This window comes from Odocoileus virginianus, chromosome 24 (assembly GCF_023699985.2).
Source record: "Odocoileus virginianus isolate 20LAN1187 ecotype Illinois chromosome 24, Ovbor_1.2, whole genome shotgun sequence".
Lineage (NCBI taxonomy): Eukaryota > Metazoa > Chordata > Mammalia > Artiodactyla > Cervidae > Odocoileus > Odocoileus virginianus.
The window spans coordinates 16280690-16307994 of NC_069697.1; the positions used below are offsets into that span (position 1 = coordinate 16280690).

Sequence of the window (27305 nt, forward strand, 5' to 3'; positions counted from 1 at the left end):
TTATAGTGAAATGAAAATGAAAATTAAGGAGTAATAGAGGACTTTAGAAGAAAATAAGAGAAAAAAATAAAACAAGAAAAAAAATTTTTTTCCTAATTAAAAAAAATAGTAAAAATATATGAAAATTAAAGTTAAGGAATAATGGAGGAGTAATAAGGAATTTTTAAAGAAAATAAAAGAGAAAAAATAAAAGAAAAAAAATTTTTTTAATTAAAAAAAAAATGTAATATACCTAGGAATTTCTCTGGAGCTGTTGCGGTCAGTGTGGGTTTGGTTCAGTTTCAGATAGCTCCTCGTTCCAGCTTACACTTTTTGATATCTATAGGCCCCTTCCGGTGTAGTCGGTGTTACCTACAGTGATTTTAATCTGTTGCAACGGTCAGTTCTGAAGCGGTAACCTGTGTTTATTTGACTTCTTTTGCCGTCTCTTCAGTGTCTAATTTCTGCCCTAACACAGGCGGGCAGAGGTGGTCTCTTGTTCAGGTTCGCTGGTTCAGTGGTGCTGCTGGGAGGGAGGATCGCTGCAGACAGATATCGCTGTGTGGGGGGGGCACTCACAGTGTTCCGGCCACACTGGGTTTGCCCCGCTCAGGGGTGTGTGCTCTCCCCGAGTACACTGCTCAGGCTCCCGGCTGCTCTATATGGAGCGTGCCCTGCGTTGCGTGCGGTTCCATTTTTCAGGTTTTTCACAAAAGCACAGACTCGGTCGGGCCTGCGTTTTGTGCCTTCCCCGCCCGAGCAGCTCAGGCAGCCAGGAGCTTGACGGGCACACTCTTCCCGGGTGCGGTGAGCCTTCTCCCCTCCGCGGTCCCAGCCTCAGTTTCCATGCACGTGCGAGTCGGGTGCATGCGCCTTGTGTCTGTTCTCGGGAGCTGGACTCTAGCCGCGCCCCTCCTGGCAGATGTCGACCATCCAGAATCTCAGGATGTCTTTGGTTAGAAACTGGAGGCCTGTTTGCAGTGTGGTAGGGGTCCCGTCTCTGGGGCCGAGTTTGCCCCTTTCACCTCCCCCCTGCCTCCAGCGGGGGATGGGCCGGTCCACTGCCGGCTAGCTCTTCTCTGGAATTGATCAGTCCCTTTGTTCTGCAAACCACCGGCAGTGTGTTCGGGCCAGTTAATTTTCTCTTTCTCTCTTGCTATCCCACAGTTTAAGTTGCTATCTCACCTTAGCTCCCTCCGATTGCCCTCAGGGCATTCGGGCCTGGTCCTTACCCTATGCAATCCCGCCTGCTCCTCTCCGTTTCGCCCCCACTTGCTGGTGGTGGATGCGGGCGTCTGGGGTACTTTTTTGCTCGGAGTTGCTTTTAGGCATGTAATCTGTGAGTTTTATTTATTTTTCCTCCCAGTTAGGTTGCCCTCCGAGATTCGAAAACTTCCCCCAGACCCGCCAGTGTGAGGGTTTCCTGGTGTTTGGAAACTTCCTCTATTAAGACTCCCTTCCCAGGACGGGTCTCTGTCCCTAGCTCTTTTGTCTCTCTTTTTATCTTTTTTATTTTGTCCTTCCTCCTTTCGAAGACGATGGGCTGCTTTTCTGGGCGCCTGATGTCAAATTCTGACCGGTCAAATTCTTTGAATTTGTAGGGGAGAGAGTGGTCTCCCCGTCCTGTTCCTCCGCCATCTTAGCTCCTCCCCCAGGGTCTTTTCAAAGACCCTGTCAGTTCTTCACATCAGGTGACCAAAGTATTGGAGTTTCAGCTTTAACATCAGCCCTTCCACTGAATATTCAGGACTGATTTCCTTTAGGATGGACTGGTTGCATCTCCTTGCAGTCCAAGGGACTCTCAAGAGTCTTTTCCAACACCACAGTTCAAAAGCACCAATTCTTTGGTGCTCAACTTTCTTTATAGTCCAACTCTTAACATCCGTACATGACTACTGGAAAAATCATAGCTTTGACTAGACAGACCTTTTTTGGCAAAGTGATGTCTCTACTTTTTAATAAGCTGTCTGAGTTGGTCATAACTTTCCTTCCAAAGAGTAAGCGTCTTTTAATTTCATGACTGCAGTCACCATCTGCAGTGATTTTGAAGCCCCCCCAAAAAAAGTCTGTCACTGTTTCCATTGTTTCCCCATCTATTTGCCATGAAGTGATGGGACCAGATACCCATGATCTTAGTTTTCTGAATGTTGAGTTTTAAGCCGACTTTTTCACTCTCCTCTTTCACTTTCATCAAGAGGCTCTTTAGTTCTTTTTCACTTTCTGTCATAAGGGTGGTGTCATTTGCATATCTGAGGTTGTTGATATTTCTCTGGGCAATCTTGATTCCAGCTTTTGCTTCTTCCAGCCCAGCGTTTCTCATAATGTACTCTGCATGTAAGTTAAACAAACAGGGTGACAATACACAGCCTTGACATACTCCTTTCCCTATTTGGAACCAGTCTGTTGTTCCGTGTCTAGTTCTAACTGTTGCTTCTTGACCTGCATACAGATTTCTCAAGAAGCACGTCAGGTGGTCTGGTATTCCCATCTCTTGAAGAATTTTTCACAGTTTATTGTGATCCACACAGTCAAGAGGCTTTGTCATGGTCAATAAAGCAGAAGTAGATGTTTTTCTGGAACTCTCTTGCTTTTTCGATGATCCAACAGATGTTGGCAATTTAATCTCTGATTCCTCTGACTTTTCTAAATCCAGCTTGAACATCTGGAAGTTCACACTTCACGTACTTTTGAAGCCTGGCTTGGAGAATTTTGAGCATTACTTTGCTAGTGTGTGAGATGAGTGCAATTGTGAGGTAGTTTGAGCATTCTTTGGCATTGCCTTTCTTTGGGATTGGAATGAAAACTGAACTTTTCCAGTCCTGTGGCCACTGCTGAGTTTTCCAAATTTGCTGGCATATTGAGTGCAGCACTTAAAAGGTTTAATGTCGTCTAAAGTGGTGGCTCAGACAATAAAGCATCTGCTTACAGTGCGGGAGACCCAGGTTCAATCCTTGGGTCAGGAAGATCCTCTGGAGAACGAAATGACAGCCCACTCCAGTACTGTTGCCTGGAAAATCTCATGGATGGAGGAGCACAGTAGTCTACAGTCCATGGAGTCCCAAAGAGTCAGACACGATTGAGGAACTTCACTTCAAAGTTTTCGTAACTAAAATAGTTTAATACCTTCTCATAGGCTCTTGTATATGCATTTTTATACAAATTTTACATCTGATTTGAAGCCTGTTGTTGTTGTTCTCTGATCTGACCAGAACTCCTACAGATTTAGCTCAGGTTCCAGATCTTCTGGCTCTGTGAGTGATACATTAATTTCCTGTTCCTACTATAACACATGCCACAAATGTGGTAGCTTAAAATAACAGATTTATTACTTTACAGTTCTGGAAGTCAGATCCTCAACAGGGCTGTAGTCCTTTGAGGAACTCTGATGAATACTGTGTTTCTTTGCCTGTCCTAGCTTCTGCTGTGCTGCTTGTGGCCCCCAGCTAACCATCATATCACTCTGACCTCTGCTTTTTTATTTTGACTCTCCTGTGTCCCTCATTCACTTGTGACTTTTCATTGAATTGGCCCACCTAGATGGTCCAGGATAATTTCCTCATCTCAAAATCCTAAATTTAGTCCCACTTGTGAAGTCTCTTTTGCTATGTAAAATAACATATTCACAGGTTAAGATGATTTACATATTTGGGGAGGACCTTATTCTTCCCTCCACAAGTGATAAACTAAAGCTATGCTAATGACACTGCTCAAGCTAGAAAAGTAATTCATCAGCTCACTTTCTTACAGTGCCTTCCATCCTTATTTTTATAATAGGGTTGTTTCTTCAGTAATCTCCAGTTCATATAGTTCTTTCTACTCTATAAACATTCTCTCACTGGATTCTTTTTAAAGCAGTGACTTAAATTATGCATTGTCATATATGAATGAAGGCCAGTCTGTAGATTAAAGGTTTTTGTTACATTGGGAAAAAGGAAAACCATAGTTTATATCTGGATCATAAACTTTCTATACCCCAGGGGCCAAGCAGATAACATAAATCCATCGAATAACTCAACCTCAGTGAAAGATAATGGAACTGTAGTTAAACTGGCTAGTATACAGTGAGCTTAAAGGCATTCAAGACAGATATTTTAAAAAGACTTGATCAATCTGAGCAAGGCTTCAGGCTACAAGTTTGGACTCTTGATTTAAGTAATAGTTGATCTTTAGATTCATAAGGTATTAAAACTTGAGATTTATCTACATTTTAGAAAACCCATGCTCAGTGTCTTTTAAAGTATGCATTTGTTTTCCCACAAGGATTCATTTAGATCCTGCTGGGACATATCATACCAGATTTTCTTTAGTTATCTTTGTTTCCCAGGTAACCTGACCTGTGACAGCTGAAGAAGTTAGCTATCTAGTTAGCTAAAGAGATAGGCTTAAAGATTGATTGATGCGATAAACAACTGTAGTAGAGGTATGAAAACACACATGAAAGAGAGTGAGTGAGTGAATGAGTGAAGTTGCTCAGTCCTCTCCGACTCTTTGCAGCTCCATGGACTGTAGCCTACCAGGCTCCTCCATCCATGGAATTTTCCACACAAGAGTACTGGAGTGGGTTGCCATTGCCTTCTACCTTAGGAATATGGAGAGGTGGTCTACTAATGCTTCTTAGGTGGATGGCTTTTGAACTGTGTTTTAAAGAATTAATTCTCTGTGAGAATTCACATTTTGTCTTTATTTTACTTATTATCCTTCTATTAAAACTGTACTTTTTTTTTTTTTTAAATGTTGTTTATTTCATTTTGGGCTTCCTGCGTGCCTCAGAGGGTAAAGCGTCTGCTTGCAATGCAAGAGACCTGGGTTTGATCCCTAGGTTAGGAAGATCTCCTGGAGAAGAAAATGGCAACCCACTCCAGTACTCTTGCCTGGGAAATTCCATGAATGGAGGAGCCTGATGGGCTACAGTCCATCAGATCACAAAGAGTCGCGCACGACTGAGCAACTTCACTATTTCATTGTATCTTCATGTTCTTTTCCCCAGATACTGTCCACGAGTGCTTATGGAAAAGATGGCTGATATTAACCTCAAAGAAGTAACCTTAATAGTTGGTGTGGTTGCTGTTTGCTATTGGAACAGCCTGTTTTGTGGTTTTGTTTTTGACGATGTTTCAGCAATACTGGATAATAAAGACCTGCATCCATCTACACCTTTAAAAACTTTATTTCAGAATGATTTCTGGGGGACCCCTATGTCTGAAGTAAGTATGAATTATATGTATCTCAGATTTTAAAATGTTTTGGTAGTTTAGTTCTTATATTTTGGCTACATTGTCATCATGACAATTGTAGAGTTCTTCCTCAGAAATTTTATATAAGACATGAATGTTTGTAATAAATGAGATAGGAAGCGGAAAACATGATTATCATTTTTAAAGTAGTACCTGATACTTTCCTTGATTGTGTACCTTGGCTTAAATGTTTTAAAACTAATGTGTGTGTAAAAACCAAATGTATTAGGAGAACAATAAGGGCAATACATATCTATTTCTTGCTAACTGACTTCATTTCTTTTTTCTTTCTTATGAGTCAAGCCAAGGAGATAACTATTTCTAGTATATTTAACCATTTGAAAGGGCTTCCCTGGTGGCTCAGCTGGTAAAGAATCCACCTGCAATGTGGGAGACCTGGGTTCGATCCCTCGGTTGGGCGGATCCTCTGGAGGAGGGCATGGCAACCCACTCCAGTATTCTTGCCTGGAGACTCACCATGGACAGAGGAGCACAACGGGCTGCAGTCCATAGAGTTGCAAAGAGTCGGACACGACTGAGCAACTAAGCATCAACCATTTAAAAATTATATAGCTTCAATATAGATTGAGTAAAAATGTGAAGTACACATATTAACTATTTTTCTGCAGAAAAGATTTATTAAAAATTTTAACTTGTGCCATATCTCATATGTGATAATTATTTTGATTTTATACTGAGAACCCAAAAGTTTAGGTTGTTTTTTTTTTATTTTTTTTTTATTTTTATTAGTTGGAGGCTAATTACTTTACATCATTACAATAGTTTTTGTTATACATTGAAATGAATTAGCCATGGATTTACATGTATTCCCCATCCCAGTCCCCCCTCCCACCTCCCTCTCCACCCGATCCCTCTGGGTAGGTTGTTTTTATAAAGGTATTTTTCCTTTGCTAGTAACTTTATTTTGAAGGTCAGTGTTAAACTATTAGGGACCAAACATCTTGGGATCATATAGACTGGATTCTAAACTTAGTTGTCTGATATAAAAGCTGTGTGAAGTAGGTGGGAACACAGCTTTTAGGTGATGAGGTATTTTCCTGAGCTATAAAAGAATAAGCTTCGAGGCTTCATTAGTTAATCTGTCTGTAACACGTAGCACATGGTTGGTGACACACAGCATGTAACGCTCTTCTTGTCATTTGTCATTCACGGCCCCTTTCCAAATTCTCCACACTTGGAAACTTCTCAAGAGGGGGTATGGAACCTTTCATTCTTTCAGTCACAAACAAGTATTATTTTTTCCTACTAGAGAAGCAGGTTATTTTCCTGCAGCCTTTCTATTCTCACCCAGTTCAAGCCTTTAGAAGAAATGTCTTTTGATACCAAGGGGAAAATATGGTCCTGTCATGATATTATTGTCTTGATAATTACTACATTATTTTCTAGATAATTCATTCCCCTGTACCCATACCCTCTGTCCTCAAATTATACTAGTATCTACTGTGGTTTTAATCATGACATTATATTTTGACCTTAAAAGGTGCTTTCTGGTATAAGTGATTTCAGTTTAATACATTGCCTTAAAAACAGTCTATATGTTTGAGGTGAAATCTGAAGGATGTATAGCAATTAGGCAAAAAAAAGAAAAACATTCAAGGTAGGTAGCTCTCATGTTGTATGTAGTCAGTACAGATGGAGATATTAAAATGCTCTTAGTTTCAAAATGGGTAGTGTTTGGTTCTTGTGCTTCCCAGTGTTCCCTGTTGGGGACGAGCAGGTTTAAGTCTATAGCTATAAAACAGGGTTATAGCGAAATACGGTAGAGGTAGGAGAGCAAGGAATGTGAGTGTGGATGCCTTTGTATAAAATTACAAAAAAATGACTAGGATAATATTTTCTATCTTTTTAACTTGTGTTTTATTCTTAATCTGCTTTGATTTTCTCTTAGAGTAAAAATATTTCTTGTTAAATGTAACTTTTGTTTATAAAGAAATTCAGTCCCTAACATAAAATTTGATCTACTACAAGTAGAGACTACAATAGCTCTATTGTAAAAAAGATGTCTATTCTTTAAGAAAGTTTTTCTCTTATATCACTCCCTGTGTAGTACTTAGGAATTTTTGGTTTAATATATTCAGGTTTATACATTATGGAGGTATATTTTCATAAGACAACTAGGCAGTGCATTTTTGAATCATTGTTATTTAAATTGCACTGGGTAATCATTCTATTCTTACATTTCCTTTTGAAAATCTAGCCACCAGTTACATGAATGCTTTTTGGTAAAAGTTTGGGAAACAGGCTTTGGAGGGAAATCCTGTTCTACAATTTGATTAATGCCACTGTTATCCTGTTTTCTTAATCTGTGTATTGAAGAGGAATTAGTAGTCAAATGTTTTTCTTCTTTTCTTTGATTACTGTATACCAGCGTGTGTGTGTATATATATATATATGTATGTATGTATATACACACTGATACACATATGTATATGGCATCATAAGAGATGGGCAGGGCAGCCTGGCATGCTGCAGTCCATGGGGTTGCAGAATCAGACATGACTCAGCAATTGAACTGAACTCAACTATATATCAAAGAGGAGATCACCTTGTTTTTGGACAAGTAGGAAAAACACACACACACACACACACACACACACACAAAACACATAAAGCTATCTTTTATATTTGTGTTATTCTTGAGAAGTCATTATTTTATTGTTATTTCTCAGCCAAATGTAGATTCTTTAGTAGTAAAAGCAGTGATTAGTTTGTGTGTCCAGGAGAACCAAGATACTTTAATAATCAATGACTTTTTTTTCCTTATAGGAGAGAAGCCACAAGTCTTACCGTCCCTTAACAGTATTGACATTTCGCTTAAATTATCTGTTCAGTGAACTAACACCAATGTCATATCATCTCCTAAATATGATTTTTCATGCTGTGGTTAGTGTGATATTTCTTAAAGTCTGCAGACTTTTTCTGAATAACCAGAGTAGTATGATTGCCTCTTTACTTTTTGCAGTGCACCCAATACACACGGAAGCAGTAAGTAAAATTTATTTTTTGCATTATTCCTACACATGACTATAATGGTATATATTTTTAAGGAAAAAAAACTAACTATGACTTCAAGTATTTAAAGACTCCTTAAGTTGACACAGTGTCTTACCTTCGAGTGCACTGGATATAGCTTTCATATTGTGTAAAATTTTTCAATTTAAAACAATTTTTGAAACATAAACATTTATTCATGAGTATAGCATGTAATCAGCTTTAGCAATGTAAAATGTAAATGAATACAGTTCTTTTCATTGCAAATTTTCTTTGTGTGTGAATAAAGATTTTAAGAATTTGTCAACTTGGCTTTGTTTGTGTTTCAAAGGACAGAAAATAGTAGAAACTTATGTAAGGCATGAAAATGTATCAGAATACATGCAAACATAAGCAGACATCCTAACAAATGATGCTCAGTAATTTCATATTATTTATTACTTTATGTTTAAAAATTGGGCACTGTCTCTACTATTGCCAGTATTACTCATGACCAACACATATTCAAATTATAACCTTACTTAATTTGGTAATCTTGAGACTCCAAAGTTGCCTCTCAGCAGAGCAAGGAGGACTCTATTCAATTGTTTTATTATAAGCTTTTAGTTTGAAACAGTAGTCTGTATGTTTAAACTTGGCAGAGGGGTGTGTGTGTGTGTGTGTGTTGCAGTGTCGTTGTGTGTTTCTCCCAATATCCTGAACCTTTTGGTATTTAACTGAACATTTTTCTATACATCTACAAAAATAATAGGTTGTTTTAAGTTTTATAGTGAGTTCAGAATACTTCAGAGAGTTTGGGAGGATTTTAATATTTAAATTTTTTTAAGTTTAAAAGAATATTTTAAAGTGTATTGTCTTTTTAAACTTTGCAGATTTTATTTGTGAGATATGATGTATTGAGTTTGTTATATACTTATATTTTAAGAACACTTGTATTTTAAAAAAAAAACTAAGTCTAGATGGTATACTGTATATTTGTGTAAGATGTTACTGTTGAAGGAAGCTGGGTAAAGGGTAAACAGGACTTCTCTATACTATTTCTGCAACTTCCTCAGAGTCTGTAATTATTGATAGTTAAAATAATAAAAGCTAATAGTTACTGATGAATATATTTTTATGTAAGATATATAAATTCACCACATGAGGGCACTCAAGGTATGCCTAAAAAACAGAATTGTGCACTTGAAAAGTTACAGCAGCTTAATTTCTAATTAAACTGCTGTTGCAATTATATATAGTTAAAATTTCAAAACGCTTTTCATTAATATGGACCCCCCTGCCTTTCGCTTTCTAGGTAACAGGTGTTGTAGGAAGAGCAGAACTTCTGTCATCTATCTTTTTTCTAGCTGCATTTTTGTCATATACTAAATCTAAAGGACCAGATAATTCCATAGGTAAATGTCTAATATTCAATACTTTTCCTTTAGCTGTAAAACTCAATCAAGTAATTTGTATTTACTTCAAGTGGTTCTTATTATGCCATATTTGGTGTTTATATATCATGTTACTTTAGCATCTATGGACATAAGAAAAGTATGCAATATTGTCAGTATTAAAAATTGAGTGTAGTTTATATTTTATCATGACTAGCAATTTCTAGTTGATCTAATTTTTTAAAATTTCCCTAGAATATAGGAGTTTTAGGGTTATTCTTAGTTCTGTCTGCCATTACCTCCAAATAATTAAAGTAGCAATACTTAGTTGTCTTTCTATAAATAACGCCTGTGAAGGGTATAATGTGTATTGTTTAGGCAAGATTAAAATCCTCTTAGAGTATAACTTTCATTGTGTCGATCATAGTTCAGCTTTTCATTGACTCCCCTCTATGTCATCTGCATTGGAAAATGCCTTGTATACATTAGCCCACTGGTCCTAGTGATGCTTGGCATTGTCAGAAAACAAATTCCAGGCAATAAAAATGATTTTTAAAGACTGTGGATACAGTGAACATGAAAGGGACTTCACATAATGGTCTTAATCTGGTTAATCTTAAAATTTATTTCTGAGGTTTTTTCCCTGTGTTCTTGGAGAATGTTCTCACTGTAGACCCAAGGCGTTGATGATAAGGAGCCTCATTTTTATATGTATGAAAATGAGGTTTCAAGAAATAAGCAGTTCAGCTAAACAGCTTCTTAGACGTGTCATGTGAGTAGGTTTGCTTTATGCTGCTACGCATAATGCCTTTTTAAAACAATTTGGGTTCAGCGTAGCAAAGTGGTTAAAAGCATGGCCTCTGGAGTCCAGTTTCACGTTTCAGGCCCACCGTTTAGTAGCTTCATTTACTGTGTTGGTCAAATTACATCACCTCTGTGCTTTAGTTTCTTTATAAAATGTAGGTAATAAGAGTCTCTACCTGTTGAGTAGGATTTTGAGTTAAGCATGTTAAGGCATTTAAATCTGTACCTGGCTCATCAGAAGCAGTAACCCTATTTTCCCTGTTGCCTGTCATGCAGTGAGAGGTAGTTCAGTAACTAATACGGAATTGCAAGCCAAGATCATCTTTAAATACCATCCTAAACATGAATGATAAACTTAGAATATATTGTGAACTTCAAGACTGTAATCAGGCCTCTGCCTACTTCCCTAAACGTGTCTCCTACAGTTTTGCCCCAGTCTCTTCACTATAGCCAAGCAAGCTTTGCTGATCTTCAAACAGGTGAAGCACTGGCCTCTACACTTGCTGTTCCCTCTTGCTTGAATTTTCTTCCATCAGATCTTCACATAGTTACTTATATTCTTTGTATCATCAGGCCTCAGCTCAGCGGTTTCCCTCTTAGAGAAACTTTCTTCATTCTAGCTAAAGTAGCCTTTCATTTTATTATATTTTTTCATTCTTAGTAATTTTACTTGGTTATTTTTAAAAATTTTTTATTCTTTGTAACTCCAGTTTCTTTTTTTTTTTTTTCCATTTATTTTTATTAGTTGGAGGCTAATTACTTTACATCACTGCAGTAGTTTTTGTCATACATTGAAATGAATCAGCCATGGATTTACATGTATTCCCCATCCCCGGTCCCCCCTCCCACCTCCCTCTCCACCCGATCCCTCTGGGTCTTCCCACTGCACCAGGCCCGAGCACTTGTCTCATGCACCCAACCTGGGCTGGTGATCTGTTTCACCCTAGATAATATACATGTTTCAATGCTGTTCTCTTGAAACATCCCACCCTCGCCTTCTCCCAGAGTCCACAAGTCTGTTCTATACATCTGAGTCTCTTTTTCTGTTTTGCATATAGGGTTATCGTTACCATCTTTCTAAATTCCGTATATTTGAATCAGTTCTAATGAGATGGATGAAACTGGAGCCCATTATACAGAGCAAAGTAAGCCAGGAAGATAAAGACCATTACAGTATTCCAGTTTCTTTATTTCCTTTAGAATCACTTGTTTTAAATTATTTTAACTTCTTAGTTTATCTTTTCAGGTAATTCTTATTTAGTTAATGTATGTTATTGTGTTTGTACTCTCTCTTTTTTAACTGTAGTACCCTTCAGATATCTACTTATCATATTTTAAAAGGCTTTTGATCTCAGGCCACATGTTCTCTGAAAGTTATTGACCACTGTCTAATAATGAAAAAGACCAGGGCCACTGTGTCCATCCAGTGACTTAATTAAACCCAAGATGGAAATTTCCAGGCTTCCCAGGGCCGCTTCTGATCACTGTTGTTGCCACCCAGCCATCTCACCCTTTGTTGCCCTCTTCTCCTCCTGCCCTGTCTTCCCCAGCATCAAGGTCTTTTCCAATGAGTCGTCTCTTCACATCAGGTGGCCAAAGTATCAGAGCTTCAGCATCAGTCCTTCCAATGAATACTCAGGGTTGATTTCCTCCAAGATTGACTGATTTGATCCCCTTGCTCTTCAGGGACTCTAGAGTCTTCCCCAACACCACAGTTCAAAAGCATCGATTCTTCGCCACTCAGCCTTCTTTATGGTCCTACTCTCACGTCCATACATGACCCCTGCAAATGTCTAAATACTAAAAATCACTAAAAATAAATACATGATCACCGAAGATATGTGTCTTTACACATGTAAAATCAGCTTGGAAACCTGTGTTTGAAATTGGAATAAATTTTAATTATTGAAATTGATTCTATACTTAACATATGTATTTTTTTTTAATGTCAATTTATTTAGCAGGAGTACTTACTTGGGACTAAATCACCATAGTGACTTCAGCCACAGAGATCTGATTATAAAAATCAGTGTGTACGTTCATAGTCACCAAAGGTTGAAGAACTAAAGTGACTGGTTTTAGCAAAACTTTTGCCTTTATTAGAACTATTAGTTGCTTAAATTAAATCCAGCATCATGGAATGCAGCTGTTTGGTTTCTATTCCTTGGAGTGAAAGTATAATACAAATTAGCAAGTTTTGTATTTAGTTTTGTATTTAATATGAGAAGAACCTAGTTAAAGTCATGGTCTGCTTACTCTATGACTCTGGTTAAACCTCCAAAATTCTTTCCTCGTCTTGAATATGATTGCAACTGCCCTCATATCCCATAGAGTGATTGAAATGCAATGAAATACACTAAACTGGTTATCTAAACTGTTTAATATACCTGTTATCAAGGCCATTGTTTCCTTCTTTTTTTATTATACGCTTACCATTTCAGTCATACTATATTCTCTGTATCCTTCACTTGCCAAGCTTATTCCCTTCTCTACTCCTTTATTCATACATACCCCTTTCCCAGTTTTTTCATGTCTTATATGTCCTTCAAGGTCCAGCTTTTGGTTCAATTTGTTTTGTAAATAATCATCTACTAATTTCTTGGCTCTGTGAATTTCTTGTTGACTTTTAGCCAGATAATTCAGCCCTTAGTAGAATCTGTTACATTAATATTAATGGTTTGGGCCTAACTAGAATATGAGAGACTTTCTGAAGAAGGAATACTCTTATACTCAATACTTCTAATGGTGTTCTAGGTTTGTTTTTTTCTTTTTTTCTTTTTAGGTAATTTTAATCTATAGAGTTCTTCAAAATTGAAAATGATTTCGAAAACAGTTCTATATTAAACCCAATGACAAAATAAAAATGTAATAGCTTCATGAATTCTGTTATTTATACTTGAATTTAAGTCAGTTATTTGAGTTTTATTTGATTAATGTTCTTATTAAAAACTGAGTTCACACAGTCATTCTACCATGTGGAAGAGTTATAAATCATATTTTCCGATAAGAAAGCTGAAGCTCAAAACCGTTGCCTAAAATCCCAAAGCAAATTAATGGTAAATCCAGATTAGTCTCACAATTCATTATTCTTTAATCTAAGATTACTACTAAGTAGAAGCACATAGTACAAAAGACACTTACTCACAATTGATGAATGTAAATTTTCCCCTTAAATAGAATCTGTGAATATTCTATTACAAATTTTTGTTATAGTATTGATTTAAATGCATATTGTTAACCTGTTTTAGTTTTCCTCATCTTTTTTTTTTCCCAGTAACAGTGGTAATGTACTTTGCCCAGTAGTTTTCAGTTTCAAATTTTTAATTGCTTACAAATATAATAAAGTATATAGATATCTCTATGATAATTTCAGATATTTATCTTCATTTCAGATTGATAGTTCATTAATCACTGCACTCAACACTAAATTTCTCTTTTCCAAATTGGCCACCCTACCTTCGTTTTTAAATGTTAGCATTTGATTAGGTAGTTTTCCTCTTCACAAAAGTTTTTTAGTTTGAATTATATATATTAATATGCTGTTTTGAATATATAAAGCAAAAATTGCTTACAACATTTGAAGTTTTTCAGTAATATCTAATTGTTGTCTTTTTATGATATTATAAAATTGTTTTTGTGTGTTTTTATATTTTTCTGTTCCTGAATTGTAGCGTGGACTCCAATTGCATTGACAGTTTTTTTAGTGGCTGTTGCAACACTGTGTAAAGAACAAGGAATAACAGTTGTGGGAATTTGCTGTGTATATGAAGTATTTATTGCCCAAGGGGTAAGGAGAAATATAAATTTCCTTGTTGCTATCTTTTATATTGTTTGATTCAGATTCTAATGAATTTATTTTCTAAATGTATCATCATATAAATTGCTTTACCAATAATATTTAGCAAAAATTTGCAAGAAACAAGCATGTTTTGCCTTCATACCCACTGAATCTTACTTAACATCTTATATTACACCTTCAGTTTTTTAAGGACAGATTTTTAAGTTTCAATAAAGGAACTGTTGGGCAGTTTGCAAAAGCACCAATAATACTGTATAGTATAATTCATTTTTGGATAAGACTGTTGGGCTCAGTTTTATTCATTATCAGTTCCACCAGTTCCATGTTGATTTTATAATTATAGTCAATTTTTATTTAATCTTGTAATTAGAAAATACAGTTGTTGAAATGTTACAGTAAATTGCTATTTTTTACTTAAATTTTTTTTTTTTCTTTTTCTAGTATACTTTGCCATTGTTATGTACTACTGCTGCACAGTTTCTTCGTGGAAAGGGTAGTATTCCATTTTCTATGCTGCAGACACTAATAAAACTCATTGTTTTGATGTTCAGTACACTGTTACTTGTTGTGATTAGAGTCCAGGTTATTCAGTCGCAACTTCCAGTGTTCACCAGGTATGAAATTCTGGTTCTTTTTCTTTTTTCCTTTTTTTTTTTTAAACTTTGAGTTTTAAGTGATTGCAAATGTTTCAGAAAGTCTTTGATTTACATTAAGGTTTTTTAACAGCTTTATTGAGTTATAATTTATACTTTTTAAGAACCCTCATGTATTTAAAATGTTGAGATTAATAGGTTTGATATACGTTTACACTCATGGAAGCATCAGTCAAGATAATGCTCCCCCAGTTGGTTAAGTGATCAGTCTTCCGTATCCTTGGTCATTTTTGTCTACTTGTTCTATTAATTATTGAGAAAAGGATGCTGAAATCTCTGACTGTAACTGATCAGAGTTACAGACTGACTGATTTGTCTATTTCTCCTCAGTTCTGTCAATTTTTGCTTCCTCTTTTTATTGTAAAACTCTACAATAAAGTATATCAATATTTAGGATTTTGATGTCTTTTTGATGAATTGATCCCTTTATCATTATTAAATGAGCTTTTTTATCCCTAGTAATAGTCTTTACTAAGAAATTCACTTTTCCTTATATTAATATAACTACTCCAGCTGTCTTTTTGTTAGTGGTAAATGGTTTATCTTTTTTCATTCTTTTACCTCTTAATTCTATCTATATCTTTAAAGTAGATTTTTTATAGGCTACATATATTTGGGTCTTTTTTGTTTGGTCAGATAATCTGTCTTTTAAATGGTGGCTTCAGCTGTCTGATACAGTTTGTTGTAAATCTACCATCTTGCTAATTGTTTTCTCTCTGTCTCATCTGTTCTTTGTTCCATTTTTTTCTCTGTTTTGAATTGAGTATTTTGTATTACTCCATTCTTATCTCCTTGTTGGCTTATTAGCTATAAATTTTTGCTGTGTGTTTTTAGTGATTGCTTTAGGGGTTTTTTTGGTTTACATCATTTATTTATCACAATTTATCTTTAAGGAATATTATAATTGTATGTAAATTATAAATGTAAATATATATAGTACTAATACATATATAATAAATACATTTTTATACACTTTAAATGATAATGTGCTTTGTGCTATTTTCATATTTTTTATTGAGTATACATTATAAATCCCACAATACATTGTTATTTTTTACTGTAAACAGTTATCTTTGAAAGAGATTAAATTTTAAAAAAATTTTGTGTTACCCCGTAGAGTTACCATTTCTAGTGTTCTTCCTTTGTTAGATCAAGATTTTCATCTGGTACCATTTTTCCTTGTGACTGAAGGACTTTCTTTGACATTTCTTGACATGTAGGACTGCGCTGGTGATGAATTCTTTAAGCTTTTGTATATATAATACCTTTATTTTACCTTTGTTTTTGAAAGATATTTTCCTTGAGTGTAGAATTCTACAATGCTGGTTTTCATTCACTAACCTAAAAATATTACTCTATATTCTATGGCTTGTGTTATGTTAAATGGAAAATCTTTTCATCCTTATCTTTATGTTTCTGCATGTAGTATGTCTTTTTTTTCAATGCTTGCTTTTAATAGTTTCTCTTTATTGTTGTTTGTCTTCTCTGTATTTTTTAATTGAGACATAATCGACATATAGCATTTTATTAGTGAACAACATAATGAATCTTACACACACACACACACACACAAATGATTACCATAATAAATTTAGTCAACATCCATCACCACACATAATTACCAAAAAGTTTTTTTTTTCTTTTGATGAGAACTTTTAAGATCTGTACTCTTAGCAACTTCCAAATATATGATATGGTATTATTAACTGCAATCATGATCCTGTACATTACAACTTCAGGACTTATAACAAACTGGGTGAAAATGGCCAAAAGTTGCAAGCTTTCAGTTACTGTTTGTTTTATCTTCATGTTTCTCGTGCTTAGGTTAATTTAGCTTTTTGGAATATGTAGGTCTTACTTCATATACATTTTGGAATTGTTTCAGTTATAAACTTCTTGAAACATTTTTTCTTTGCTCTCCCTTCTTCCTCTGCGGACACCAATTACATGTACTTTAGGCTTCTTGAAATATTACTGTTACTCTATATTTATTTCTCTTCCCTCCAAAGCTATTTTTCCCATTTTCATCTTGGATAATTTCTTCCATTGTAGCTTCAAGTTTACCAATTTTTTTCTGCATGTCTGTTCTGTCCTTAATTTCTTTTATTTTTCATCTCAGACATTTTCATCTCTATTTGAGTTCTGTTTGAGCTGTGTGTGTGTGTTTGTGTATGTACTCCATTTTTCTAACTGTTTTAGGACTTTAATGTCCTTTTCCACTGATTTTGTCATCTGTGTAATTTCTTGGTCAGTTTAGATTGAAAAATTTTTCTCCTCATGGATTATATTTTTCTACCTCTTCACATGCTTGGTAGTTTTTCTAATAGGTACTGTATCTGATTTTACCTAATGTATTCCTATAAATATTGTAGAGCATTGTTCTCAGATGCATGTAAGTTATTTGAAAGATGTTTCATCTTCAGGTGTTGCTTTTAAGCTTTGTTTTAGGAGACCATAGCAGTGTTTGTTTAACAGCTAAGTCATGTCTAGCTCTTTTGGCAACCCCATGGACTGTAGCCTGCCAGGCTCCTCTGTCCTTGGGATTTTCAGGCCAGAATCCTGGAGTGAGTTGCCACTTCCTTCTCCAGGGGATCTTCCCTCCCCAAGGACTGGACCCACTTCTGCATTGCAGGAGCATTTCTTACCACTGAGCCACCTGGGAAGCACAGCAGCATTTAGGATAGGGCTGATTTTGCTCCCTGGCTGACACAAGACCCTCCTGAGCTCTCCTTGATAGACTTCGAGTTATGAGGGATTTCCACTCTGGCTGCTGAAGAACTGTTCCCAGTTGTGAGTTTTTATCTGATCCTCTCAGAAGGTACTTTCCAAACTGTATTAGTTTTCCTAGACCTGCTGTAACAATTGACCAGAAACTGAGTGGCTTCAAGAGCAGGAACTTATTGTCTCACGGTGCTGGAGGCCAGAGTCCAAAAATCAAGGTGTCAGGCACAGTGGTTCCTTCGGAAGGCTCTGGGAAAGAATCTGTTCTATGCCTAGCTTCTGGCGGTTGCTGGCAATCTTTGACATTCCTTGGCATGTTGCTGTATCACTGTAATCTGCTCCATCTTTGCCTAGCCTTTTTCCCTGTGTGTTTCTCTGTATTTTCTCTTCTTTGTATAAGAACATCAGTCATCAGACGGTGCTGTGCTGTGCTTAGTCGCGCGGTCATGTCCGACTCTTTGCAACCCCATGACTGCAGCCTGCCAGGCTCCTCTGTCCATGGGGATTCTTCAGGGAAGAGTACTGGAGTGGGTCACCAAGCCCTCATTAGATAGTGGGTCCACCCTTAATCCAGTGTGACCTCATCTTAACTCTAACTGCATTGACAAAGACCTTCTTGATAATAAAGTCACATTCTGGGGTTTTGGGTAGACATAAACTTTGGGGAGACAGAAATCAACCCCCTAAACTGTCCTTATGTATTTCTTTGTGTATATGTGCTGATCAGTTCTCATTAGTACTGAAAACTGGAGAGAGAGCCTTTACAGATATGAGTTCTCTTTCTCAACAGTTTTCTTCTTCCTGGTATTCTGCCTGCTAATTCTAACCCCCCTGGACTTCTAGGGCTCCCAGCTCCATCTTCTCAATTTAGGGCTACAAATGGTCTCCACTCAGATTCTCTCTTGTTGCTGCACAGACTAAAAATTCTGTCCAAGTTCTAAACTCTTTAGATAGGACTCCCCTCATCTGTTTTTTGTTATTATTTTTCCTATCAAATAAGTGTCATTGTCCTTCTTTGCTTGATGCTTAGAATGTTAAAGGAAAGTTTAATTTTCCTTTTTTTTTATTTTGTTTAAGGCTAGAAGCAAAAGTTATACTGAATTTTAACATTCTTCTTATCTTTTTTTTCCTGCTCTCATAGCATTTTTCCACACCTCACTCATCCAAAGTTTAAAAGAAAATTTATAAAGTTGCCTATTCATAGTTTTATTCAAGTGACTGACATTACATGCAAGAACTTTTTTTTAAACAAAAGCCCAATTTTTTTTCCATTATAGGTTATTACAAGATACTGAATATAGTTCCCTTTGCTATGCAATAGGACCTTGTTTATCTCTTTTATATATAGTAAGGTATATCTGTTAAATCCAAGCTCCTAATTTATCCCTCCCTTACCTTTTCCCCTTTGGTAGTCATATATTTATTTTCTATATCTGAGTCTCTTTCCGTTTAGTAAATAAGTTCATTTGTATCTTCTTTTAGATTCCACATATAAGTGATATCATATGATATTTGGTTTTCTTTACCTAATTTACTTCACCAAGTATGATAATCTCTGAGTCTATCCATGTTGGTGTAAATGGTATTATTTCATTGTTCTTTTATGTCTGAGTAATATTCTATAATAACTATCCTTAATAGCATTTTTTTCTATAAAGAATATTTACTTTTTACTACCAGAATTTTTACTTCTGAGTCTAGCCACGCTAAACTAAAAGCTCATTTAAGCGTGGTAGTGTGGAAAGTAGATTGAATTGTAGATAGATATTTTGTATTTCCTTCTTCACTCCTTAGTCTTAATCTTTCCTGTTTATCATTTGTTTTAGGGAATTTGAATCAACTCTTTTGCATCTCTGGTTCTGTAATATGAAAATGTGCCTTATAGGTGTGAATGTATTTATTTTTTGTATATATATGTAGATGGGTATATGGAGTATGTTATGTTTAACACTGTATTTTCCAAATATAAGCATTTTAAAATGTGTGTGTATGTACGTGTGTTGTATAAATTTTATTCTGTTATCCTTTGAGGTTGATTGTAATATGATTAGACTTGCTTTGACATGTATTCTTTGACTGAAGTTCAATTATCAAATAATTTATCCTAAATAGTTAATTTTTCTAAATGAACTCTGAAAAGTAGATGACAGGACAAGGTTTTGTGTTCAGTTTTGTTGGTCATGTTGAGAATTCAAATTCTGACTTTCAAGCTTTAGTTTTTTTCATATGTGTATATATTGAAGTATGAAAGTTTTGGAGAAGGGATTGGTTGTCCACTCCAGTACTCTTGCCTGGAGAACCCCAAGGAGGGAAGAGCCTGGAGGGCTACAGTACATAGGCTTGCAAAGAGTCAGACACGCCTGAAGCGACTTAGCATAGCATGAAAGTTTAGAAAATATTACTTGTTCAAATAATAATTCATTTTTCTCAACCAGTTGATATTTTTAAGAAGACCAAGTCAAATAAGTGCTAGAGGTTGATTTTTCTTTGACTTACTCATTTTAAAATGAGAGTTGGGTTTTTAAGCAACTATAGTAGAGGAAGGAAACACTCACACAGTCATGTCCAGCTCTTGGTGACCCCGTGGGCTGTAGCTCACAGGCTCCTTCTGTCCATGGAATTCAGGCAAGAGCTCGTAAGTGCGTGGCCATTCCCTGCTCCAGCGGATCTTCCTGAGCCAGTGACTCCACCTACCTTGCAGGCGGATTCTTTACCATCTGAGTCTCCAGGGAAGATTTAAACAACTACATGTTAACACAATTTAGATGTGTTAATACAATTTAGAACACACTGTAAGGAATTAAAAATCTGAAATGATTAATTTAAATGCACTTTTAAAAAATGATTTGACTTGATTTGCAGTAAACAGACTAATAATATATCATGGCCTATATAAACTAGGATATAAGTTGTATTAAGTAGAGCACAAATAAAATGTGCCATATGGCTGTCCAGTTACTACTCTGTACTAGAATTTGGTTTTTAGCTTTGTAGAAGTCAAAACAAAAAGAAAAAGCTCATAGATGATTTAGTTGTCTCTGTGACAAAAGAAAGCATAGTAATTCTTTCTAGAAAACATAATTTTCATTAACATTTGGTGATGAAAGAAACATCTCTTAAAGGAAAACATTAATTAGTGTTCTCAGAAGCATTCATACAACACATACAACAATGAATCGTACAAAACTTTTCTTATGATGTTGAAGCAGAAAGCCATAATTTAATAAAAGCATTTCTGCAGAATGTCATAATATAGAATACCTGTCTGAATCATTCTCATAATAAACTAGAAATAGGTAACCTGCTTGCCTCTCAAACAGTTCTTCATAAATATCATACCTCTCAATTAGACATTTCAGAAAGAAATTTGAACTCAGGCAAGAATCTAAGGTATCCATAAAAAGTTTATGTATTTAACAAGATTACATGTAAAATACTGTTTTTATTATTATTGTTCAGTATTTGTATCTTTTATATATTAACTTTGTGTTTAAACTGTTTTAATTTCAGTAACTTTTTTTTCATCTTTACACAGGTTTGATAACCCAGCTGCTGTAAGCCCAACTCCTACAAGGCAGCTGACTTTTAACTACCTGCTTCCTGTGAATGCTTGGCTTCTGTTAAATCCTTCAGAGCTCTGCTGTGATTGGACCATGGGAACAATACCACTGATAGAGTCATTTCTAGATGTTCGAAATCTTGCCACATTTATTTTTTTTTGCTTTTTGGGAGCTTTGGGAGTATTTAGTCTCAGATATCCTAGTAATTCCTCCAAAACTGTTTTAATGGTAAGAAAGTTGCGTAAATTTTCAGATGATACTATATTCAGTTTATTAATTGAGTGCCTTTAGATTTTCAAAAGCACCTTTGAAAAATTGCTGTCTGTCTTTGTCGTGTCATCCTAATTTATGAACTTATTTTAGGCTATACTATAATTATATGTCAGAGTTTGATTAATGCTGCACATTCAGCATGTGACACAAAGAGTGATTATGAATTTCCCTAATTTGGTGGGAACTCTGAAATCATGGATCATCCTTTTTAGCATTTTATTTATTTTTTTTATTTCTTACCTTTACCCCACTAGATTATACACCCTTTTAAAGAAATGAATTATTCAGTATACTGTATACTTCTTTGTTTTCTTGGCACAGAGAAGAGGATCATGTAAGATAAGCCCCTAGAAATGCATAGCTCTATATTTTTCATTAGCAAAACTTTCATTACTCCCTGAGGTATTTCTTACTATTTGTTCAGAGAGTTCTGATTATTTGAAAGTCTTTTTTTGTTTTAATGAGATCTGTTTCTTTGCAGTTTTCTTAGCTCTGCCCTCACTTCTTACTCATAATAATTGTGTTGTCTTACTTTAAATTATGGAAGAAAATAATCATCTTCAACATTTTCTTAAGAATTTACTGTTTGACAGAAAGTGTTTTAATACTTTGCAAGTATATTCTGGCTGCAGCCACTAGATTCATTTATTCATTCAATAAAAATTTTGATTTGTAGCCTGTGTATCAGGTAGCATTTTAGGCACTGAGTATATGATAGTAAAAAGAAATACAGGGCCCCCATTGCCAGAGAACTCACATTCTAGAGAAATTTGAAAGACTATAGGGATTGAAGTGAAGTGAAGTCACTCAGTCGTGTCTGACTCTTTGCGACCCCGTGGACTGCAGCCCACCAGGCTTCTCCATCCATGGGATTCTCCAGGCAAGAATACTGGAGTGGATTGCCATTTCCTTCTCCAGTAGAGATTTAAGAAAGATATATTTACTAGTGTCTGGATCTGATGAGTTTGAGGTATCTTTGAAATTTTCTAACGGAGATTTTGAATAGTGCTTTGTGCCTGGAGTTCTGTGGCAAAGACAGATACGCATAAAAAATTTTGATAAATTGCCACAGAGAAATTTGACAGTTGCCATAGAGATAGTAATTGAAAGCAAGATGTAAAGAAGAAGACCTTTGGAAGGGTTATAGAGCAGCCTTTCTCAACTGAGATTTTGTCACATCTCTTGGAGGTGGTAACTAGCTATCACCATTCTAGGTGCATAGAAGTTAATTCATACACATAATGCATGCCTTACACTATTTGTTCTTAATTTTCCCTCAATAAATAGTTGAAGGGGCTGAATAGAATGATAGAGAAGAAGGCTGTGTCTCAGTCAGTCTTGAAAAGCTTCCATATTTAGGTGTCGTGTAAAGGAAAATAAACCAAATAGCTGCTGCTGCTGCTAAGTCCTGTCTGACTCTGTGCGACCCCATAGACGGCAGCCCACCAGGCTCCCCCATCCCTGGGATTCTCCAGGCAAGAGCACTGGAGTGTGTTGCCATTTCCTACTCCAGTGCGTGAAAGTGAAGTCGCTCAGTCATGTCCGACTCTTGGCGACTCCATGGACTGCAACCAACCAGGCTCCTCCATCCATGGGATTTTTCAGGCAAGAGTACCAAATAGGAAATAGACCAAATGGACAGAAAGGTAGGAAAACGTTTCTGGAAAAATAGTTAACACCAACAGTTGCTGTCAAATAGTGACTGAGATCAGTTGGATTTGACTTCTTTTATGTAGTTACTTGGCTTCTCTGGTGGCTCAGACTGTAAAGCATCTGCCTGCAATGCTGGAGACCTGGGTTTGATCCCTGGGTTGGAAAGGTCCCCTGGAGAAGGAAATGGCAACCCACTCCAGTATTCTTGCCTGGAAAACCCCGTGGATGGAGAAACTTGGTAGGCTACAGTCCATGGGGTCACAGAGTCGGACACAACTGAGCGCCTTCATTTTTCATTCATGTAATTACTTAAATGAAATCTGTATCTGTGGAGTGATTTGATTAGGAGATGAGGAAGGGAAGATTGCTAGTGTAGGTAACCTTTAGGAATGATTTAACTGAATATTTCAAAGAAGGAGACAAGGTCTAATTTAGAGAAGGTAGCCGGTCAGGCAGTGGCTTGAAGTATAACAAAGCAACTGATCTTTTGTTGGGGTGTCAGGGCTTGGGGGAAGCATAGAGACCTGGAATTGATGGACCTTCTGAGGCTGAAGTGGGTTGATATTGGGGGGAAGACTTGCTTGGTTGGCATTTAGAATCACTTTCATTGGAGTACTCAGTTGGCTGACCTTTATACACAGAGATATCACTAATGGGTTTGCTTACAAAAAGGTACTCTGAGTTGAAACATTAAGTGAGGTTACAACCAACTGCTTGTTAACCATGTCCACAAAAATCTTTCCCTAAGAGTGTGGGAACTTGTTTTTACCTAAGGGTCATAATGAATGGTTAAGATAACTTAATATTGTCAAAGGAGAAGATTTTTAAGGTTGGAAAGGCAAGAGCGTTTTTAGCATAGAAAGTTGACATAAGAAAGTGATTAGGTAAATGAAAGGCTGATTGATTGTAAGATTAGAGGTGTAGAGCTCAGGTTTGACCTCAGATAGATGGAGACACTGCTTATGTTATAAGAAGGATGGAAATGGTCGTGAATGGAGATGTTAATAGATTTAGTAGCAGAGAATTAAAGAAATTCTTGTTTTATCACTTTTATTTTTTCTGAAAGTTTGGTAGCATAGTCACCTCCTAAAAGTGACATGGGCCAGAAATTTGAGAAAAATAGTCAAGATTGAAAATAGTAAAAGAGTGAGAGTGAGCCTACCAAAGAAACCTGGAATCTTGAGCAGTCTTAAGGATTTAATTTGGAATTGATTATGAATTTATGATGATAAAGATTTATTTTTGCTTTGGGACTTTGTCTAATAATGCTTTGCAGCTCACATAAATAAAAATGAAGCAGATACATGGTAGAATACATCCAAAACTGAGTTTCTACTAAAAAGCGAAATAAAGAGTAGTTAAATACGAAGTTTTGGCAAGTAATATAATGATTTGTATAGTGCAAATGATAAAAAATAGAAAGGATATTGCCAATGAAATTAACATAGATTTACATAAATTACGTTATATTTTGTATGTATAAAAAAGGAACCCTTGTGACTTTAGGTATAACTGCTTTAAATATAGTCCTAAACATACTCTTAAATTTTTTGAAATTGAAATAGAGTCAATTTATGATACTGTGTTAGTTTTGTAGAAAACAAAGTTAGCTACCAAAGGAGAAGGGTCTTGCCTGGTGTCTCAGTGGTAAAGCATCTATCTGCCAATGCAAGACCCAGGAGACGCAGGTTTGATCCCTGGGTCAGGAAGATCCCCTGGAGTAGGAAATGGCAACCCACTCCAGTATTCTTGCCTGGGAAATCCCGTGGACAGAGCCTGGCGGGCTACAGTCCATGGGGTCTCGAAAGAGTTGGACAGGACTCTTAGCAATTTAGCAGTGTAGAAAAGGGAAAGGGGAGGAAGAAGTGGGATAAATTAGGAATATAGGGTTAACAGATACAAACTATTGATACTATACATAAAATAAAAAATAGAAAACTATATTCAGTAGCTTGTAATAATCTATTATAGAAAATAGTCTGAAAATAATGTATGTATAAAACTAAACATACAGTTTTTAATGGTAATATTATTTTAAGATATCTGAAAGAGGTAAGTAAACCAAAGGAGTATCTACCAAGCACCAGGTATGTTAAGCACTTATTAAATAAGATATCATGTGTATCTCAATAGTATAAGTAGTTAATCCATTTATTTATTTTAAAAAAAATGGAGTCACAAGGTGATTGGAGTAGTTTACTCCAGATTTGCCTCCAGGTTTGCCTCCAGAACTCTTCGCTCTTTCCACTCTCGGAGAAGATACTGCATTATAGTTAACTTGGTTGGCATACATTAACAGCGTATTAGAACATCTGAGTAAGTCAATCATTGAGACAATTCTTATTGAAGAATCAATAGTTTTTTTTTTTTTGAGAGATGGCTTTTCTTTTTTTGTGTAGCTTATTCATCAATCCATGATGCCTCTTTGGATGAATTTAACACTTTATTCTTTCAAATGAAATTGCCTTAGGGCATCCATGAATTAACAGGGAATTTTTTTAAAAGGATCATGTATTTAGGAACAAATACCTCTGTTTCACAGCTACCTGGTTGTTTTTGTCAAACATTTCTGGAAAGTGGAAAGTGAATTATGCACTCTTAATGTTTCACCTTTTTGAATAAAAAGAAAACACTAAAATTTCAGACTTACAAATTGATAATAAATGAGCAGTTTGATGGTAGTGCTTTTCTTCAGATTCGGTGTTGGATCATTACAAATTACTAATTTGTGATTCATGGAGAAAGTATTCTTTTCACTATTTACATTTCTACATTGATTTTCAGTAGTAAAGTATAATAAGAAGCATTGGTTTCTCTCAAACTGTTAGAAGACTCTCAGACTTCTGAAATTGAAAAAACAACATATTTATTCCACAAGGTACTATAAAACAAATCAGAGTAAGAGAATATGGAAGCAGATGTCCATAGAAACAGATATCCTACTGACAACCAGCTTATTTCTTTCCATAAGTTATTTGTGTGCTAGTTATTTTCTCTTATCTTTTGTAATGACTGTAATCTGGAAACCATATGCCATCCCATTTTCAAAATGGCAAATACATCTAAGCATTTTGTGATGTTTATTTCTAACACAGTGCACAGTGTTGGAAATTTAGAAATTCTTATGGAATAAGTGACTGTTGATTTAAAGGGGCCAGTTTTATTTTTATTCGTATACTAAGTCTGTTAAATGTATGTGACCTATCAGAATACTATGCAGAGCAGTGCTGAAGTAACGTATAGAAGTAGTCTACTGTCTTGTTGAAACGTAGCTGATCAATCTCCAGTATTCATTACACATAATAGTAATACTAATATCTTTTCCTGTCAGTTTATTTTTACCACGTGCACTTGTGATGTAAAATGTTAATCACTCAGTTGTGTCTCTTTGCACACATTAGTTAGACATATAAAAATTACTGATTTTTTTTAGATATATTTTCAAAAATTTTTTATTTGATAAGGCTGAGGTGTAAGCTCTAGTGTTTAGGAAGACGTCATCTCACCTTGCTGACATACATCTTCATGTTTATTGTTACCATCCTTAAGTTTCCTTCTCTATGTTTAAATCACTATTCTTTATAGTGTTATTAAAATTGATCCACCAGTACATTATCCAAATTAAATGATAAAATATTTGGATTTGACTGTTGATGTGTGTATATTTTTTAATTTAATAAATTATCTTTTTTCTCTTTGTAGGCGCTTTGTTTAATGGCATTACCATTTATTCCTGCATCAAATCTTTTTTTCCCAGTTGGATTTGTTGTTGCTGAGCGAGTATTATATGTTCCTAGCATGGGGTTCTGTATTTTGGTAGCCCATGGATGGCAGAAAATATCAAACAAAAGGTGAATTAAAATGTTAGTGCATTTAATACTTACTAACTGTAGAATTTAGTATGATGCATTTAAGTGTTTAAAATGTTTGTTCTATTTTTATGTCATCCTTTTATACCTTTTTGTTTTTCACATTGATAGTCTCCTTAGCTCCTTAACTCCTACCTTATCTGTGTTTTTCCTCATATTTTATCTTACAGTCTAACACATAAGAGACTTTAATTCAGATGCAGATGCTACAAAGAACATTATTGAGACTAAATTTTCAAATGATCATTGCTGCTTTCATATGTAATGAATTAAGATACAGTCATCTTAAATGAGTCATATTGGATTAATACATGTAAAATGCATATAGAAAACAAAAGTAATTTCTTGCTTCATAGAAACCACCATGTTCTAGTT

At 35.6% G+C, this 27305-nt stretch overlaps 1 protein-coding gene and 1 long non-coding RNA gene across 4 annotated transcripts in view; both read left to right on the forward strand.

Moving 5' to 3' along the window:
• The window catches only part of TMTC3 (transmembrane O-mannosyltransferase targeting cadherins 3), a 60787-nt gene that overhangs the window by 13950 nt on the left and 19532 nt on the right, over nucleotides 1-27305 (forward strand). For all 3 annotated transcript variants that reach the window (XM_070454305.1, XM_020889029.2, XM_020889028.2), the window contains exons 2-8: nucleotides 4967-5183; nucleotides 8001-8219; nucleotides 9520-9619; nucleotides 14074-14189; nucleotides 14643-14815; nucleotides 21111-21363; nucleotides 26764-26912. In XM_070454305.1, the coding sequence (XP_070310406.1) occupies nucleotides 4986-5183; nucleotides 8001-8219; nucleotides 9520-9619; nucleotides 14074-14189; nucleotides 14643-14815; nucleotides 21111-21363; nucleotides 26764-26912 (1208 nt within the window). In that variant the 5' untranslated portion in view covers nucleotides 4967-4985. The remainder of the gene's footprint in view (nucleotides 1-4966; nucleotides 5184-8000; nucleotides 8220-9519; nucleotides 9620-14073; nucleotides 14190-14642; nucleotides 14816-21110; nucleotides 21364-26763; nucleotides 26913-27305) is intronic.
• LOC139030804 (uncharacterized) lies at nucleotides 5201-7768 on the forward strand. The gene is made up of 2 exons (XR_011483191.1): nucleotides 5201-5927; nucleotides 6096-7768. It is a non-coding gene; the product is annotated as an uncharacterized lncRNA (long non-coding RNA).